Raw genomic sequence first — 19,039 nt, forward strand, 5'->3', positions numbered from 1 at the left:
ACTGGCACACCTTTTTTTAATAAGATAGAGCAGGGATTGTCGGACTCGGTACGTACAGCTGCCACAGGTGGTATTTCCACCTGTGCCACCAATTACATACTTTTTACTTCAATACCGAGTTCTGCTGCATACCACTGTACATCCACCACCATGCCCAGTCCTGCCGCACACCACTACACCGCCACCAACATGCCGAATGCTGCTGAATGCCACACCACCACCATGCCGAGTCCTGCACGTCCGTCCACCGCCACCACCATGGCGAGTCAGCAAACTGCATGTCGGTCCACCTCTACCACCATGGCGGGTAAGCAAACTGCACGTCCATCCACCGCCAACACCATGGAGGTTCACCAAACTGCATGGCCGTCCCGGTCCACCACCGTGGAGGATCCGCAAGCTGCACTGCTGTCCCAATCCACCACCATGCCAGATCCCACCCTCCCAAGGAGACGAAGAAGACACAACCATGCCAGATCCCACCCTCCCAAGGAGACAAAGAAGACACAACCATACTCATGGAAAATTGAAAAGGAAATAACGGTCAACAAGAACTGTCGTACTACCTCCGCCCTCACCTACCAATGTGTCTGTGTTGTCCAGTTTGTCTCTCCCTTCCAATGTTTCTCTCCCTTCCCATGCTTCCACTTCTAACGTGTCTACTTCCATCCTTGACCTCCCAGACCCCACAAGTTTAGTAAGCCCTTCCCCTGGAACCCCTTCATCGTCCACACCTAGCCAATCCTCCCAGCTCCACACCCCCAGGTCCATAACATTTCCCCCTCATTGTCTCGTAAAAATTATTTTTTTGTTTGTTTGTGTGGTTAAATAAATTTGTGTTGTTTTTCCCCAATCACTGCCTAACCTTTGTGTCTTTCATCACCGGCAACACACACCGTGCACCGTCAACACACACGTCGCCGTCTACACACAGTATTTTTGCCACCTCACAGCTCCATGACACACAATCTGCTGCCCCTCTTCTTTATTTGCTTTACACTGCAGCTTTGCTACAAGTGTCTGTCATGGAGCTATGAGGTGGCAAAAACACAGAGGACAGAAAATCCTCAAAAAAAAATATTAATACAGCACAGGGTCAGGGGTCAGCAATGCTCACCTGCCCACGTGTCAGCACTACACTGTGTGCAGAATTATTAGGCAAGTTGTATTTTGATCACATGATACTTTTTATAAATGTTGTCCTACTCCAAGCTGTTCAGGCTTGAGAGCCAACTACCAATTAACTAAATCAGGTGATGTGCATCTCTGTAATGAGGAGGGGTGTTGTCTAATGACATCAAAACCCAATGTAAGGTGTGCTTAATTATTAGGCAACTTCCTTTCCTTTGGCAAAATGGGTCAGAAGAGAGATTTGACGGGCTCTGAAATGTCCAAAATTGTGAGATGTCTTACAGAGGGATGCAGCAGTCTTGAAATTGCCAAACTTTTGAAGTGTGATCACCGAACAATCAAGTGTTTCATGGCAGATAGCCAACAGGGTCGCAAGAAGCGTGTTGGGCAAAAAAGGCGCAAAATAACTGCCCATGAATTGAGGAAAATCAGGCGTGAAGCTGCCAAGATGCCATTTGCCACCAGTTTTGCCATGTTTCAGAACCGCAACGTTACTGGAGTAACAAAAAGCACAAGGTGTGCGATACTCAGGGACATGGCCAAGGGTAAGGAAGGCTGAAAAACGACCACCTTTGAACAAGAAACATAAGATAAAACATCAAGATTAGGCCAAGAAATATCTTAAGACTGACTTTTCAAAAGTTTTATGGACTGATGAAATGAGAGTGACACTTGATGGGCAAGATGGATGGGACAGAGGCTGGATCAGTAAAGGGCAGAGAGCTCCACTCAGACGACAGCAAGGTGGAGGTGGGGTACTGGTATGGGCTGGTGTCATCAAAGATGAACGTGTGGGACCTTTTCGGGTTGAGGATGGAGTGAAGCTCAACTTCCAGACTTACTGCCAGTTTCTGCAAGACAACTTCTTCAAGCAGTGGTACAGGAAAAAGTTATTGTTCAAGAAAAGCATGATTTTCATGCAGGACAATGCTCCATCACATGCCTCCAACTACACCACAGCGTGGCAGGCCAGTAAAGGTCTCAAAGAAGAAAAAATAATGACATGGCCCCCTTGTTCACCTGATCTGGACCCCATAGAGAACCTGTGGTCTCTTATAAAATGTAAGATCTACAGGGAGGGAAAACAGTACACCTCTCGGAACAGTGTCTGGAGGCTGTGGTGGCCGCTGCACGCAATGTTGATAGTAAACAGTTTAAGCAACTGACAATCTATGGATGGAAGGCTGTTGAGTGACATCATAAAGAAAGGTGGCTATATTGGTCACTCATTTTTTGGGGTTTTGTTTTTGCATGTCAGAAATGTTAATTTCTAAATTTTGTGCAGTTATATTGGTTTACCTGGTGAAAATAAGCAAGTGAGATGGGAATATACCGTATTTGTTTTTTATTAAGTTGCCTAACAATTCTGCACAGTAAGTGTTACCTGCACAAACAGATATCCTCCTAAGATAGCCAAACCTAAAAAAAACCCAACTCCAACTTACAAAAATATTAAGCTTTGATATTTATGAGTCTTTTGGGTTGATTGAGAGCATAGTTGTTGATCAATAATAAAAATAATCCTCTAAAATACAACTTGCCTAATAATTCTACACACAGTGCAGTGCACTCAGAATGCTGGGTTTTCTGCATCCTGAGTGCACTATTTCTCACACACGGGCAGGTGAGTGAAAATATGAGGTGGATTGGCTCCATCATCTCTTCAGTCTGCATTAATCTATTGGACTATAGAAATGCTGACTGAAGAGATAATGGAGCTAATCCAAGGTCACCTACCATAGCACTGACCTCAGAGTGAAGAGGTGTAGAGTAAGGGTACCGTCACACATTGAAATTTTCATCGCTGCGACGGCACGATTCGTGACGTCGCAGCGTCGTATAATCATCGCTCCAGCGTCGTAGACTGCGGTCACACGTTGCAATCACGGCGCTGGAGCGATGTCGAAGTCCCCGGATAACCAGGGTAAACATCGGGTAACTAAGCGCAGGGCCGCGCTTAGTAACCCGATGTTTACCCTGGTTACCAGCGTAAACGTAAAAAAACAAACAGTACATACTTACCCGTCGGTGTCCTTCAGGTCTCTTGCCGTCTGCTTCCTGCTCTGAGTGCAGCCGTACAGTGAGAGCAGATCGCAGCACCGCTGCGCTCTGCTCTCACTTTCCGGCCGGCACTCAGAGCAGGAAGCAGACGGCAAGGGACCTGAAGGACACCGACGGGTGAGTATGTACGGTTTGTTTTTTTACATTTACGCTTGTAACCAGGGTAAACATCGGGTTACTAAGCGCGGCCCTGCGCTTAGTTACCCGATGTTTACCCTGGTTACAAGCGAAGACATCGCTGGATCGGTGTCACACACAACGATCCAGCGATGTCAGCGGGTGATCAAGCGACGAAAGAAAGTTCCAAACGATCTGCTACGACGTACGATTCTCAGCAGGGTCCCTGATCGCTGCTGCGTGTCAGACACTGCGATATCGTAACGATATCGCTAGAACGTCACGAATCGTAACGTCGTAGCGATGGAAATTTCAATGTGTGAGGGTACCCTAAAGCATGGGTGATATAATCCAATTTTGTTAAAATCTACTCCCTGTGTCATGCGATCAGCATTAAACAGAGAGTGGATTTCATAAAGACTGTACATTTAAATATTCCAGGTACATAACATTGCAAGAAAATTTTACTAAACCATTTATTTTTGCCGTGACACATGTCCATTCTCAGAAACAAAGTATGCTCCAAATGTATCCCTCATTTGGACAATTTCAACTGTTGTCCTCAGAGGGTGATGATGAAGTTAAATGTTGGGTTGCTTTTTAGCCATTATATAGTTGTGCAGAACCACACACGACTTGTCCACCTCATCGACTGTCTCAATTTTCGGATTAATGGCTGTCCCTAAAATGCACCATTTCGAGACAAGTATACCAAAGGCACACTCAACAGTTCTTCGTGCCCTGGTCAGTCGGTAATTAAAAATCCTTTTTGTGTGGTTCAAGTCCTGACTGGAATATGGTTTAAGGAGGTTTCCACACATCTTAAAGGCCTCATCCCCAACCACAACAAATGGCATTGGTGGGCCTTCGGTGTTGGGAAGAGGTCGTGGCAGGGGGAAATTTAAAATGATTCCCATACAACCGTTAGCCCATGTCCGAGTTTTTAAATGTCTGGGAGTCAATACCATGGCCAAAAGATCCAATATCCATGGTGACAAACCTACAGTCTGCAGCTGCAATCGCCATGAGCACTGTGGAAAAATATTTTTTATAATTAAAGTACTCGGATCCAGTTTCAGCCAGTTTGGTAATCTGGATATGTTTTCCATCCACTGCTCCCAAACAGTTTGGGAAATTACAAACTTCAAAATATTTTTCTGCAGTTTCCTGCCATATTTCCGTGGTGAGTAGGGGGATAAATTCCTCACTGAGAACATCCCACAAAGCCCAGCAGGTGTCTGTGACAATCCCAGATAGTGTTGAAATTCCAATCTGGAACTGGAAATGGAGCAATGATAGGTTCTTTCCGGTAGTCAGGAATCTGCCAACCAGAGTAAGAGAAAAAAAATTCAGAACAATAATATTTGACGGGTTTTGCAAAACAGAGAAAGGAAAAAAAAAAAAGAAAAGGACATGGCTTTTAGAATATTTAGGACAGTTTGTTTTTGCAAAACGATAAAAGGGAAAAATATTAAGTACATTGCAGAACAATAAGAATTATGACAGGCGTTAATGTTGAAATATTATGTACCTTAGTGTCACCAGCAGACGTTCCTCAGCAGGAATCGCTCTACGGAGCTGGAAAGGAAAGAAACAAGTTGACATCCAAATACAGATTCCAATAGAAACCCTCCATGTGAAGATCCATCTTGACGCAGGATACAGGAGCAAAATCTGAGGATTTCATCTGTACAAGGGTCTATATATAGAAATCCCATGAGACACGCCCATTTGGCGTGGCTTGTGTCAAAGGAATTCTCCTGGAATTTTTTTCCTATAAAACGCATTCGCAAAATTTTGCGTTTGTGTGGTCGCCGCACATCTCAAATTGCTGCAAGCGGACACATCCGCATACAAGGCATGTCCCTACGTATCCAATGTTAAAGATAGGTACGCAGGACCCAGGCAGCAGTGGGCGGAGCTTCATGGAGGAAGCAAGGAGGAAGTGCGCTGGCATCCGCAGCGCACAGCAACACAAGTGTGAAACCAGCCTAAGGCTATGTGCACACGTCTGGAATCTTTGCAGAAATTTCCTGACCCAAACCGGACTTTTTCCGCAGGAAATCCGCATGCGTTTTTTGTGTGTTTTTTTGTGGCTGTGCTAAGGGCGGGCGGGGCTAGGCAGGGATGATTGTGCAGGCACCGGGGGTCTGCGTGCCCGCACCCGTATGTGCGGTCCGGGGCCGGTATGTGCGGGCGCCGGGGGTCTGCGTGCCGGCGCCGGTATGTGCGGGCGCCGGGGGTCTGCGTGCCGGCGCCGGTATGTGCGGGCGGTGCTGGGGTCTGCGGTGGGTCTGCTGCGGGGGGTGGTCATTGGTGTGTGTGTGTGTGTGTGTGTGTCTCTGTGCAGGCATCGTCCGATGGGACTACAAGTCCCATCGGGCTCTGCCTGCTATACAGTGACAGTGAGTGACACATTAGCCAATGATGGGACAGTAGTAGTCCCATAATCCGGCTAATGTGTTGAATGTAAAAAAAAAAACCATACACATATACAGTACATACCTAAATACAACACACACCATGTAACATGTGACATCATGCAACATGTGACATCATGCAGCATGCGACGACATGTGACATGCACCATGCAACAAAATGCAACATGTGGCGACATGCAACGTACGACATGTGACATGCATCATGCGATGACATGTGACAACATGCGACAACATGCACCATGGTATGACATGCAACATGCTATGACATGCGACATGTGATGACATGCACCATGTGACATGCACCATGCGACATGCACCATGCGACGACATGCACAATGCGATGACATGCGACATGTGACAACATGCGACGACATGCACCATGCAACATGTGACATGCACCATGCGACGACATGCAGAATGCGATGACATGAGACATGTGACAACATGCGATGACATGCACGATGCGACGTCATGCAACATGCGACGACCTGCGACATGCAACATGCGACGACATGCAACATGACATGCAGCATATGACATGCGACATGCTACAGGCGACATGCGATGACATGCAGCATGCAATATGCGACAACATGCAATATGTGTCATGCGACATGCCACATACAGTACATACAGTACATACATACAACATACATATAGACATACAGTACATATAACAGAGTACATACTCACCATCACTTGTCACCTTGATCCCCGAAGCCAGTGTCATCTGTAACAAATATTAAAATAAACAAACGCTATACTCCCTGATCCGCAGAAATCCTATTAAAACGATTGTCCCTCGACGATCTCCCGTGGAGAGCAGGAACATCAGCTGATGTGACCGCTCTCCAGGGGCTCCAGGAATACAATGATAGAAGGTATCCTTCCACAATGTATTCCTCACAATATATTCCTACGTCCCTGTGAGAAAATAGTCCCTAGTCTCACTTATGGCATTGCTGTGTGAGAAACTTTCCCAGGCAGCAATTGCCATAAAGTTAGACTTTGTCCTAAGGTAACCTCTCAGTGATGCACTGCAGGAGCCATTGTCTCCTGTCAGTGTGTCACTGAGGGTCCTATAGAGCAATGACATCACCCGATGTCACTGTTCTATAGGGGAGATCGTCGTGGGACACTCGTTATTAATTGGACTACGGCGGACAGGTAGTATACGGTTTATTATTTTACGTTTTTTTGCAGGCGCTGAAGTATGGTAAGTATGGTTAAATGAAGAATATTAAAATACTTTTCTCCTAATGTGTGCGTGTTTTAGTAACCCTTTATTAGTATTGGATTAATAATGGATAGGCGTCTTATTGACGCCTCTCCTTTATTAACCCGGCTTAATGTCACCTTACAATAGCAAGGTGACATTAACCCCTTATTACCTCATATCCCACTGCTACACGGGAGTGGGAAGAGAGGGGCTAAGTGCCGGAATTGGCGCATCTTACAGATGCGCCATTTCTGGGGCAGCTGTGGACTGGTATTTGTAGCCAGGGGGGACCAATTGCCATGGCCCCTCTCTAGGCTATGAATATCAGCCCGCAGCTGTCTGCGTAGCCTTTCTGGCTATAAAATATAGGGGGACCCCACGTCATTTTTTTTGGGGGGGTCCCTCTATTTTAATAGCCAGTAAAGGATACGCAGACAGCTGCGGGATGATATTCATAGCAGGCTACAAATATTGGCCCCCGGCTTTCCCCCTCTGGTGCAGAAAATTGCGCGGGAGCCTACGCCGTTTTTTTCAGTTTTTTTAATGAAATTAAACGCTCATTAAGGCCTTTGTCACACTTGCGTCAGTACGGGTCCGTCGCTATGCGTCGGGCCTACGTACCGACGCATGTTGTGAAATTTGTGCACGACATGGGCAGCGGATGCAGTTTTTCAAAGCATCCGCTGCCCATTCTGAAGTCCGGGGAGGAGGGGGCAGAGTTATAGCCGCGCATGTAGAAAATGGCGGACGCGACGGACAAAAAGCGTTCACTTGAACGTTTTTTCATGCCAACGGTCCGCCAAAACACGACGGATCCGTTGCACGACGGACGCGACGTGTGGCCATCCGTCGCTAATACAAGTCTATCGGTAAGAAACGCATCCTGCGAGCACATTTGCAGGATCCGTTTTTTCCCAAAAAGACGGATTGCGACGGATTGCTAAAAACGCAAGTGTGAAAGTAGCCTTAGAAACATCGGCCTTTCTATTATATATCTATGGCTATATCTATCTATAGATATAGTTATAGATAGATATATCTATAGATACATAATGTATCTATCCATATATCTGGCTGCTTTCACACATCAGGTTTTTGACGTCAGGCACAATCCGGCGAGTTTTGAAAAAAACGGATCATTTATTTCTGCCGGATCCGTTTTTTGTCATAGAGTTGTATTAGCGCCAGATTGCGCCTGATGGCCACACATTTCATCCTTTTTTTGCCGGATCCGTCAAAAAAGCTGTTTCCGCCGGACGGAAAAAACATACAGAGGAACGTTTTTTCTGTCCGGCGAAAAAACCCACAGCGATGGATCCGTCGAAAAACGTATGAAACTGAGATGTGAAATGATGAATCCGGCCTCCGAATCCTTTTTTTCATGCATGTTTCCATTCAAATCATGCACATTTTCCGTTTATTTATTTATTTCCAAAAACTGCATCAAAACCGCATCAAAAACTGCATCAAAACCTGGTGCAGTTTTGATGCAGTTTTTGGTGCGGTTTTGATGCAGTGTTTGGTGCGGTTTTGATGCAGTTTTTGGTGCAGTTTTTTTTGGCGTTTTTTATGCAGTTTTTTGGCGTTTTTGGTGCGGTTTTGGCGCAGTGTGGATGCAATTTTGGTGCGGTTTTGATGCAGCTTTTGGTGCAGTTTTGATGCGTTTTTTATGCAGTTTTTGGTGCGTTTTCTTTGTGCGTTTTTGATGCAGTTTTTTGTGCAGTTTTGATGCTCTTTTGGTGCAGTTTTTGGTGCGTTTTTGCGCTGTTTTTATGCGTTTTGGTGCGTTTTTGAAAGCTAAATAAAGATGTATTGAGCAAAAAAAAAAAAGATTTGTGATGTCATTATTGTCCAACCTCCTCATTTTTACATTTGTCCAACCCACACTCCATTACACACACATATAGACAGATAGATGATAGATGAAATGGATAGACAGATCTACATATAGATAGATCTATAGATGCATACATATATCTATCTATAGATATATCTGGATAGCTATATCTATTGATAGATGTATGGCTAGCGTAGGGAGTGTGTCCACTGTCCGGATTACATCCGAATGAGCTGCAGATTGGATGCTGCGTACTTGTAGTCCCATCGGATAATGCCTGCACACACACCCCAAAAGACCCCCCGCACAGCCCCGCACACACCCGAACAGCCAGGCACCCACCCGAAAAGCCCCGCACACACACGAACAGCCCGCAGACCCAGCACACACATACACACACACCGTCACCGCCCACACACTTCCCTCCTCCCGAACTGCAGCGTTTCTCGGACCCACATCCGCAGCAGAACTGCAGATCTTTTTTACATCTGCGGTTTTGATGCGTATGTGCCCGACGAATGAAAGTCTAAAGGTGCAGAAACGCTGCAGTTCCGCACAAAAGAAGTGACATGCTGCGGGAAAAAAAAGCTGCGTTTCGGGCACAACAAGTCTGCGGCTACCATAGACTTACATTGGTTGCGCACTACACTGCGGATTTGATGCAATTCTTTGCGGCAAAAAACGCTGCGGATCTGCAATCAAATCCGCAACGTGTGCACACAGCCTTAGCATTTAGTGAACCTAGCAAAAAAGCCAAGCAAAAAACAAGTGTGGGATTGCACTTTTTTGGCAATTTCATCGCACTTTGAATTTTTTTCACATTTTCTGTTACACGACATGGTAAAACCAATGGTGTCGGTCAAAAGTAGAACTTGTCCCGCAAAAAATAAGCCCTCACATGGCCATACTGACGGAAAAATTATGGCTCTGCAAAGAAGGGGAGCGATAAACGAAAACAAAAATGCTCCAGGGGTGAAGGGGTTTAGAAACATGGATATGGACATATCTATGGAAATAGATATATAGATATCTGTATGTATTCATCTATCTATCTGTTATCTATATCTATCTATCTATCTATCTATCTATCTATCTATCTGTCTACCTATCTATCCGTGTGTAATGGAGTGTGGGTTGGACAAATGTAAAAGAGGAGGTTGGACAGAAATGACATCACAAATATTTTTGAAGATAGAGGCGTGAGGGGTTGGGGTGTGTTTTGGAGTGGGTGTGCCAGGTGCAGCGTTACAGGCGAGTGCAATGCATCATGGAACTTGTAGTATTAGAGCACAATAAGTCAGGAGAAAGGAAGTTGTCGATTAACCCCATGAGAGCTGGATCCAGCACTAAAGATGTGCTGCTACAGCATGATAAAAGGTAATATTGCTAAAGTAAACAGTAGATGTTTTCAGTGCCACATAATAGCAAGATTTATGGGGGAAAAAAAAAAAGTTATAGTAGTGGACAACTTCTTTAACCCCTTCATGACCTTGGGATTTTTCGTTTTTCCGTGTTCGTTTTTCACTCCCCTCCTTCCCAGAGCCATAACTTTTTTATTTTTCTGTCAATTTGGCCATGTGAGGGCTTTTTTTTTGCGGGACGAGTTGTGCTTTTGAACGACATTATTGGTTTTAGCATGTCGTGTACTAGAAAACGGGAAAAAAATTCCAAGTGTGGTGAAATTGCAAAAAAAGTGCAGTCCCACACTTGTTTTTTGTGTGGCTTTTTTGCTAGGTTCACTAAATGCTAAAACTGACCTGCCATTATGATTCTCCTGGTCAGTACGAGTTCACAGACACCTAACATGTCTAGGTTATTTTTTTACCTAAGTGGTGAAAACAAAATTCCTAACTTTGCTAAAAAAAAAAAAAAAAAAGCGCCATTTTCCGATACTCGTAGCGTCTCCATTTTTCATGATCTGGGGTCGGTTGAGGGCTTATTTTTTGCGTGCCGAGATGACTTTTTTAATGATAGCATTTTGGTGCAATACGTTCTATTGATCGCCCGTTATTGCATTTTAATGCAATGTCGCGGCGACCAAAAAAACGTAATTCTGGCGTTTCTGATTTTTTCTCGCTACACCGTTTAGCGATCAGGTTAATGCTTTTTTTTATTAATAGATCGGGCGATTCTGAACTCGGCGATACCAAATATGTGTAGATTTGATTTTTTTTTTTTTTAATTGATTTATTTTGATTGGGGCGAAAGGGGGGTGATTTAAACTTTTATATTTTTTTTATTTTTTTCACATTTTTTTTTTACTTTTGCCATGCTTCAATAGCCTCCATGGAAGGCTAGAAGCAGGCACAGCACGATCGGCTCTGCTACATAGCAGCGATCTGCTGTTCGCTGCTATGTAGCAGAAAATCAGGTGTGCTGTGAGCGCCGACCACAGGGTGGCGCTCACAGCTGCCGGGGATCAGTAACCATAGAGGTCTCAAGGACCTCTATGGTTACAATACTGAAGCATCGCCGTCCTCCGATCATGTGACTGGGGTCGGCGATGCTGTCATTTCCGGCCGCCCGGCCGGATGCGGTAGTTAAATCGCGATTCTGCCCGCACCTATTACCGGCATATGTCAGCTGTTCAAAACAGCTGACATGTCCCGGCTTTGATGCGGGCTCACCGCCGGAGCTCGCATCAAAGCGGGGCTTCTGACCTCGGACGTACTATCCCGTCCGAGGTCAGAAAGGGGTTAATTAACATGCTGCTTTTTTTTTTTTTCGCAGAAAAAAAACGCATTATGCGCACATAAATTGCGGATTGCATTCTAATAATAGGATGCTTAATGGATGCGTTTTTTTTGCGGTTTTAAAGCGAAAAATCTGGAACGTGTGCACACAGTCTTAGTCTGCCGGCTACAGAGCTGCCTGTTCAGAAGCCAGCGACATTTAAGGCTACTTTCACACTAGCGTTAACTGTAATCCGCCACAATGCGTCGTTTTGCCGAAAAAACGCATCCTGCAAAAGTGCTTGCAGGATGCGTTTTTTCCCCATAGACTAACATTAAGCGACATATTGCGACAGATTGACACACGTCGCAACCGCCGTGCGACGGTTGCGCCGTGTTGTGGCGGACCGTTGGGACCAAAAAACGCTACATGTAACGTTTTTTGCTCACGACGGTCCGCTTTTTCCGACCGCGCATGCGCGGCCGGAACTCCGCTCCCACCTCCCCGCACTTCCCCGCACCTCACAATGGGGCAGCGGATGCGCTGGAAAAATGCATCTGCTGCCCCCGTTGTGCGGCGGAGACAACGCTAGCGTCGGGAACCTCGGCCCGATCGACGCACCGCGACGGGCCGAGCCCGACGCTAGTGTGAAAGTAGCCTAAGTTGTAAAAATACATTTTTTTTTAATTTGTGTCATTTTACATTAATTCCTGAACAGCATCTGAAGTGTTAATAAACTACCTGACAGCAGTTTTCAATATGTCGGGGGTGCTGTTTTTAAAATGGTATCACTTTTGGAGGTTTTCCAATATCTAGGATCCTAAAAGTCACTTCAAACCTGAATAGGTCCTTCAAAAAAATGTTTTGTAAATTTCCTTGAAAAAATGAAAGTACTGCTACAACACCATAAAATAACATTTTACAAATGGTGCTGATGTAAAGCCGACATGTGGGACATTTTATTTATGAATGTTTTTGTGTGGTATGGCTCTCTGGATTAAAGGGATACTCATTCAAAGTTTGAAAATTGCTAACTTTTTTACATTTTTGTCAAATTTCTGAATTTTTTTTTAAATAAACCCAAAACATATAGACATAAATTTACCATTAGCAGTCTCAAAATCATTGGGATCTGTGGAACCATTGCAGAGTTATTACCACATAAAGGGACATTGAACAGATTTAAAAAAAAAAATTGGCCCCATCACTAAGGGGTTAAAAATAATAAACACCGTTATACTCACCTAAAGCCATGCTCTCCTGTAAAAACGTACAATAAAAAAACAACCATACCCCTTACCTGTCAGTCGTTATGTCCCACACCATAATCAATGTCTGGGAATAAACAATTTTCAACTTGGACTGTGCCAAAGTGCAACCGTAGAGTCTGAGAACCACTGAGGAATGAGCTGCTGTGAGCGCAGCCTTAGTGACTAGCAGTGACGTCATCGAGGTTATCGCCAGTCACTAGGGCTGCGTTCCCAGCTGCTTGTACAGTGGGGAAATCTCACGGAGCAGCGTTGAGTACACCAGGAATTTCTGGTGAACCCACTGCTGCACTGTGAGACTTTTTCTCACACTGCTAGCGGCTGGAAACGCCACCTCAGTGATCTGCAGTAACCTAAATGATGTCACCGCTAGTCACTGAGGCTGAGTGGTTTTCAGCCTGGACGATCGCATCTTGACACCTTACAGGTTGAAAACGGTTTATCCCCAGACATGGATTATGGCGTGGGACAGAACAATGGACAGGTGAGTGATATGGTTTGTCTTTTTTTTTTTTTTTTACAGGATACCTTGATTTCAGTGGAATTGGGCGCTAGGTGAGTATATAATCTTATGGCCCATCAGAGCCACCAGTGTTGCTCGCACTGTCATGCAGATAACAATGTGCAAATCACCCGAAGTTCACTATGGACCCCGAATTCTACTGTTCAAGTTCGCCCATCTCTACTACTGAAGGATCTTAAAAGGGGTATTTCCCTCTTCTATATTTTTGGCATATGCACTGGATATGCCATAAATGTATAGATCGATCCAGGTCCCATCAACGTGACCAACATCTGTCTCGAGATTGGGACTCTGTCGCTCACTACTCTTGAGTGGCGAGGTGGTCAGGATTCCCATGCAAAGTAATGGAACCACCTCTTCATTAATAGTAGTGTGAGTCTGGATCTCTTTTAAAGATACTTGTATTGTATTCACATAAATGGCTGAAAGATGTGAATCTCTCCTCTGGATATGCCACAGTTGTTTGAGATGAGGCCACATGGCAGAAAGGACCAGAAACTTGTAGTGTAGTTTTGAAAGGGAAGACTATGTATTGATGCCCTGACTGAAGCGCTCATGTTGATGTCTCTTTTGTACAGGTTGTATATGGCAGTCATTTCTACCTTTTGCAACATCGAGGAGTGCAAAAACAATCTCATAGTCCTCACTGGAGTAGACAAGTCCGGCTTACTAAAGAACCTCAGGTAACTTGCTTATGTGCATTATACCGAATGTAATAATGTGATGTCTTGTCCTGCTCAAATATTTTCTATCATACAGTTGTTACTGTTCATTTTTATATGGCATCACAAGGGTGAATGCGATGACTACGATGTGTGCTGTCACATTTTCTTAGGCCGACACCTTGATTTTGGCCTGTGAGGCACGTGTTTGGAGGCGTACCGATGTGACATAGGCCAGTTCAATCGAAATGAGCAGTAGACAGATGACTCAAAACTTCCGGGGTACCGTAGAGCCCTGGAGGAGTGGGCAGGTCCCAGATTTATGTGCAGTACGACCAATGGGTAAAAGCTTGCATGCTTGGTGTCCACACCAGGACAATGAAGACAGACATCGAGCAGCAGCCTGATGGGAGGCCCCAGAAGCAGGTGGAGCGGCATCGACCCTGGGGCTGTGGTAGTGCCATCCGTGTCAGTGAGAGACTGAGTTCTGCAAAGAGCAGCAAATCCAGTCAGCGGCGCTTCAGTAAAGTGAATGATTCTTCAGCCTCCGGAGATGGTCTTTTGGCTGAGATGTGTCCCCCTCTTACTCCGGTACTATTTGATTGCCTCGCAATGATAAGTCATCTTTGTTACAGTTCACTTGGTAATGTGTTTTTTTTTTCTTGTCATTTATTGCCAGTGAAAGTAATGTGTGGCAAAGTCTATACATAAAGAGTGTGCGCTTTGTAGAATGTTATTTCCTGATTCCTACTAAAAAAGATTTTGCCAGTCATGTAAAGAACAGAAAGTAGCAGAGGAGACCCCTAATTTTGCCACTGATTTAAGGTCCATCATCAGGGTAGAGGTAGCCGGAAAAATCTCTGTAGCGATGCAAGTTGATGACACACGGGGTGTAAATGCCAGAAATGAGCACACAGCGACTGTGCTTTCTGCAGAAGTGCATCCAAGCTGGGATAGTGGTGTAGAAATTGCTGTACAACCAGTACCAGTCGGTCACTTGTATTGTTTAACCCCTTAGTGACAGAGCCAATTTGGTACTTAATGACCAAGCCAATATTTACAATTCTGACCACTGTCACTTTATGAGGTTATAACTCTGGAACGCTTCAACAGATCCCACTGATTCTGAGATGTTTTTCGAGACGTACTTCATGTTAGTGGTAAAATTTCTTCGATATTACTTGCGTTTATTTATGAAAAAAACGGAAATATGATGAAAATTTTGGAATTTTCAAACTTTGAATTTTTATCCCCTTAAATCACACAGATGTCACACAAAATAGTTAATAAATTACATTTCCCACATGTCAAGTTTACATCAGCACAGTTTTGGAAAAAACATTTTTTTTTTGTTAGGGAGTTATAAGGGTTAAAAATTGACCAGCGATTTCTCATTTTTACAGCAAAATTTACAAAACCATTTTTTTTTAGTGACCACCTCACATTTGAAGTCACTTTTAGGGGTCTATATGGCAGAAAATACCCAAAAGTGACACCATTCTAAAAACTGCACCCCTCAAGGTGCGAAAACCACATTCAAGAAGTTGATTAACCCTTCAAGCGCTTCACAGGAACAGAAGCAATTTTTCACAAAAATTTTACTTCTGAACCAATTTTTTTTATTTTCACAAGTGTAAAAAGAGAAAATGAACCACAAAATTGTTTTGCAATTTGTCCTGAGTATGCTGATACCCCATATGTGGGGGTGAACCACTGTTTGGGTGCACACCAGAGCTCAGAAGGGAAGGAGCGCAATTTGACTTTTTCAAGCAGAATTGGCTGGAATTGAGATCGGACGCCATGTCGCTTTGGGGAGCCCCTGATGTGCCTAAACAGTGGAAACCCCCCACAAGTGACACCTGTCATGATTCCCAATGGCAGGGACATGGGCAAAAACAGGACTAGCTCTAGGAAGATGGAATCTAAGCTGACCGCGATGCTGAACCTAACGCACAACTACCAGTGGCCGGGGAACGTACCTGCGTTTTATCCCTAGACGTCTCGCACCAGCCGGAGATCTAGCTACCCCTAATAGAGGAAACACAGACCTGGCTTGCCTCCAGAGAAAACCCCAAAGTAATAGTAGCCCCCAACATATAATGACGGTTAGTTAAGGAGAAAACACATACGCAGTATGAATACAGGTTCAGCAAAGAGAGGCCCACTAACTAGATAGCAGAAAATACAAAAGTGGACTTCGCGGTCAACTCAAAACCCTACAAAATACCATCCTGAAATGACTTTAAACTCCGGTATCAACTCATGACACCGGAGTGGTCATTTCAGTTCACTAGAGCTTCCAGCAGCAAGATTCATATAAATGCACGCTGGACAAAAGGTACAAATGATCAAACTTATCTGACTCAGCAGACTTGGAGCAGGTAGCAAGTAACAGAAGAGCTCTGGTAACATTGATAGCCGGCAAGTAAATGAGTGAGAAGCCAGACTATATAGGAAACTCCCAATTCCTGATGGGAACAGGTGCACTGGAGATAGAAGACAGAAGTCAACCAGTACCACCAGTAGCCACCAGAGGGAGCCCACAAACAGAATTCACAACAGACACCGTTTTGGAAATTATACCGCTACAGGAACTTATCTAGATGATCTACGTAGATCATGAGTAAGACTTCTTAGTTGAAACGCGTTGATCCTCCTCACTGGTGTGCCAGGTGTTTGCTATGTAAAAATTTTTCTTTTTGAAGAACTATTTATCGCTTTAGTTGTCTAATAAAGTCCCACAAAGTCTGAACTGCCTCCTCTTCCAGCTGGATCATTTCTCTGTTTGTCCCCAAAAGTTGTTGTCCAGTTTGTCCTGAGTTACCCAGATGCCTCATATGTGGGGGTAAACCACTGTTTGGGCACACGGCAGAGCTCAGAAGGGAGGGAGCATCATTTGACTTTTTGAATGCAAAATTGGCTGCAATCAATAGTGGCACCATGTCGCATTTGGAGACCCCCTGATGCACCTGAACAGTGGAAAACCTTCAATTCTAACTCCAATCCTAATCCCAACCCTATCCATAATCCTAAACCCAACACACCCCTAACCATAACCCTAATCACAACCCTAATCACAACCCTAACCCCAACACACCCCTAACCATAACCCTAATCACAACCCTAACCCAAACACACCCCTAACCCTAATCCTAACCGTAACCCTAATCCCAACCCTAACCATAACCCCAATCACACCCCTAACCCCAACACACCCCTAACCCCAGCACACCCCTAACCCTAATCCACCCCTAATCCCAACCATAACCCTAATCCCAAACCTAACCCTAATCCCAACCCTAATCCAAACGTAACCCTAATCCCAACCCTAACTCTAATCTCAACCTTAACCCTAATCCCAACTCTAATCCGAACTTTAGCCCCAACCTTAACTTTAGCCCCAACCTTAACTTTAGCCCCAACCTTAACTTTAGCCCCAACCCTAACTTTAGCCCCAACCCTAACTTTTGCCCCAACCCTAACTGTAACTTTAGCCCAACTCTAACCCTGGAAAATGGAAATAAATACATTTTCTTTATTTTATTATTTTTTCATAACTAAAGGGGTGACAAGGGGGAGTTTATTTACTATATTTTTTTTCTATCACAGTGACCAAAATGAACCAATAGGAAAATTTGTCCTATTGTTGCCGGGTGCCGGCGGCCGGCAGATCTCGGCGGACGCACTACGCATGCGCCCGCCATTTTCTCCCGGAAGAAGAAGCTGGAGGCACAGGGGACTTCAGGGGGCCATGGAGGGACAAAGGAGGTACCAGGGGGGAATCGGGGACTCTATTTCTCTCTCCCCTGATGTGCGATCACATCAGAGGAGAGAGAAATTAAATGGCACATCAGACTTTTCTTTTTTGCGGCCGCCATTACACTTTTAGTAACGGCTATCGCAAAACAGTCAAGTTCTTTGAGGTCTTGACTACCCCCGGCAGCCAAGACCCCGAGATCTGCCGGGTGCCGTCCAGCAGATCCGGCGCACTGCCCATTTGCCCGCCATTTTCTTCACGGAAGAAGATGGCGGCGCCCATGGGGGGGGAAGCACGAGGGCCGAGGAGCACCGGGAGATACTGGGGGGGAATCAGGGACCCTTTTCCTCTGTCCTCTGATGTGCGATCACATCGGAGGACGAAGAAATTAAATGGCAAATCGCACTTTTTTTTTTTGCGGTCGCATGTAAACGGTTAATTACCGGCGATCGCAACCCGGGGGTTGGTAAAAACTGACACGAATCATGTTCTCTGGGGTCTCTGCTACCCCTGGCAGCTGAGACCTCGGAGAAAATCTGACTCTGGGGGGAGCTATACACTTTTTCCACAGCGCAGTTCATTAACGGCACTGTGGTTTAAGTACCCTTAACTACGGCCGTTAAAAGGCGTATCGGCGGTCGTTAAGGGGTTAAGGTTGTTTTCCTTGTTTTTATGTATACCACTTTTCAAATGTAAAGCACAATGAAATAAATGGCGCTATAACAATAAATAATACCACTGTGCTGCTGCAAAAAAAGTCAAGTAGACAGTACAGTAACAGAATATTAAAAAAAACTGCGCAATTATATTATTTCTACTCTGGGTAAATTGCCACACACCATCAATCATTTTGGGAAATGTTTGTAGTCCAAGATGTGGTCTCCTTCATGTGTGTTGCCTGTAGCAGTAGGGCTCCCAGACCGGCAGGCCTGCACTTAATTTCAGTCAATTACGTGTGTTACTATCCTTAGATGTTCTGACATCGAAGCTGATATTTGTGCCACCTGAGTGTGGCTGAACAGAGAATATGCAAATTGCCTCTTCTGAGAAAAAGAGGACTTAACTCTATAGCGCCACCTGTTGGAAGTAGCGATCCTACAAGTCACGCTACTTCCAACAGGTGGCGCTATAGAGTCAAGTCCTCTTTTTCTCAGAAGAGGCAATTTGCATATTTAAATTCCCAGAGGAGCATTGCACGGCGAATAAGCCTCCTTACCTTGACAAGCCAGAGATGGTATGTCACTCTAAATAAGGAGAAACGTTACCCCTTAGACCCCGCTGAACAGAGAAGCAGTTTCAGCTGTTGCGTGAGGTTTCAGGGCTCCCAGCAAAGCAGCCTTACACTGATCC

The 19,039-nt window shown here is 44.9% G+C and overlaps 1 protein-coding gene across 3 annotated transcripts in view; it reads left to right on the forward strand.

Annotated features, from left to right (window-relative positions):
* LOC143764782 (proprotein convertase subtilisin/kexin type 4-like) overlaps nucleotides 1-19,039 on the forward strand; it is a 353,321-nt gene that overhangs the window by 82,782 nt on the left and 251,500 nt on the right. For all 3 annotated transcript variants that reach the window (XM_077250736.1, XM_077250738.1, XM_077250737.1), the window contains exon 2: nucleotides 13,849-13,953. In XM_077250736.1, coding sequence (XP_077106851.1) covers nucleotides 13,849-13,953 — 105 coding nt within the window. The remainder of the gene's footprint in view (nucleotides 1-13,848; nucleotides 13,954-19,039) is intronic.

Source organism: Ranitomeya variabilis, chromosome 4 (assembly GCF_051348905.1).
Source record: "Ranitomeya variabilis isolate aRanVar5 chromosome 4, aRanVar5.hap1, whole genome shotgun sequence".
In the NCBI taxonomy this organism is placed as follows: Eukaryota; Metazoa; Chordata; class Amphibia; order Anura; family Dendrobatidae; genus Ranitomeya; species Ranitomeya variabilis.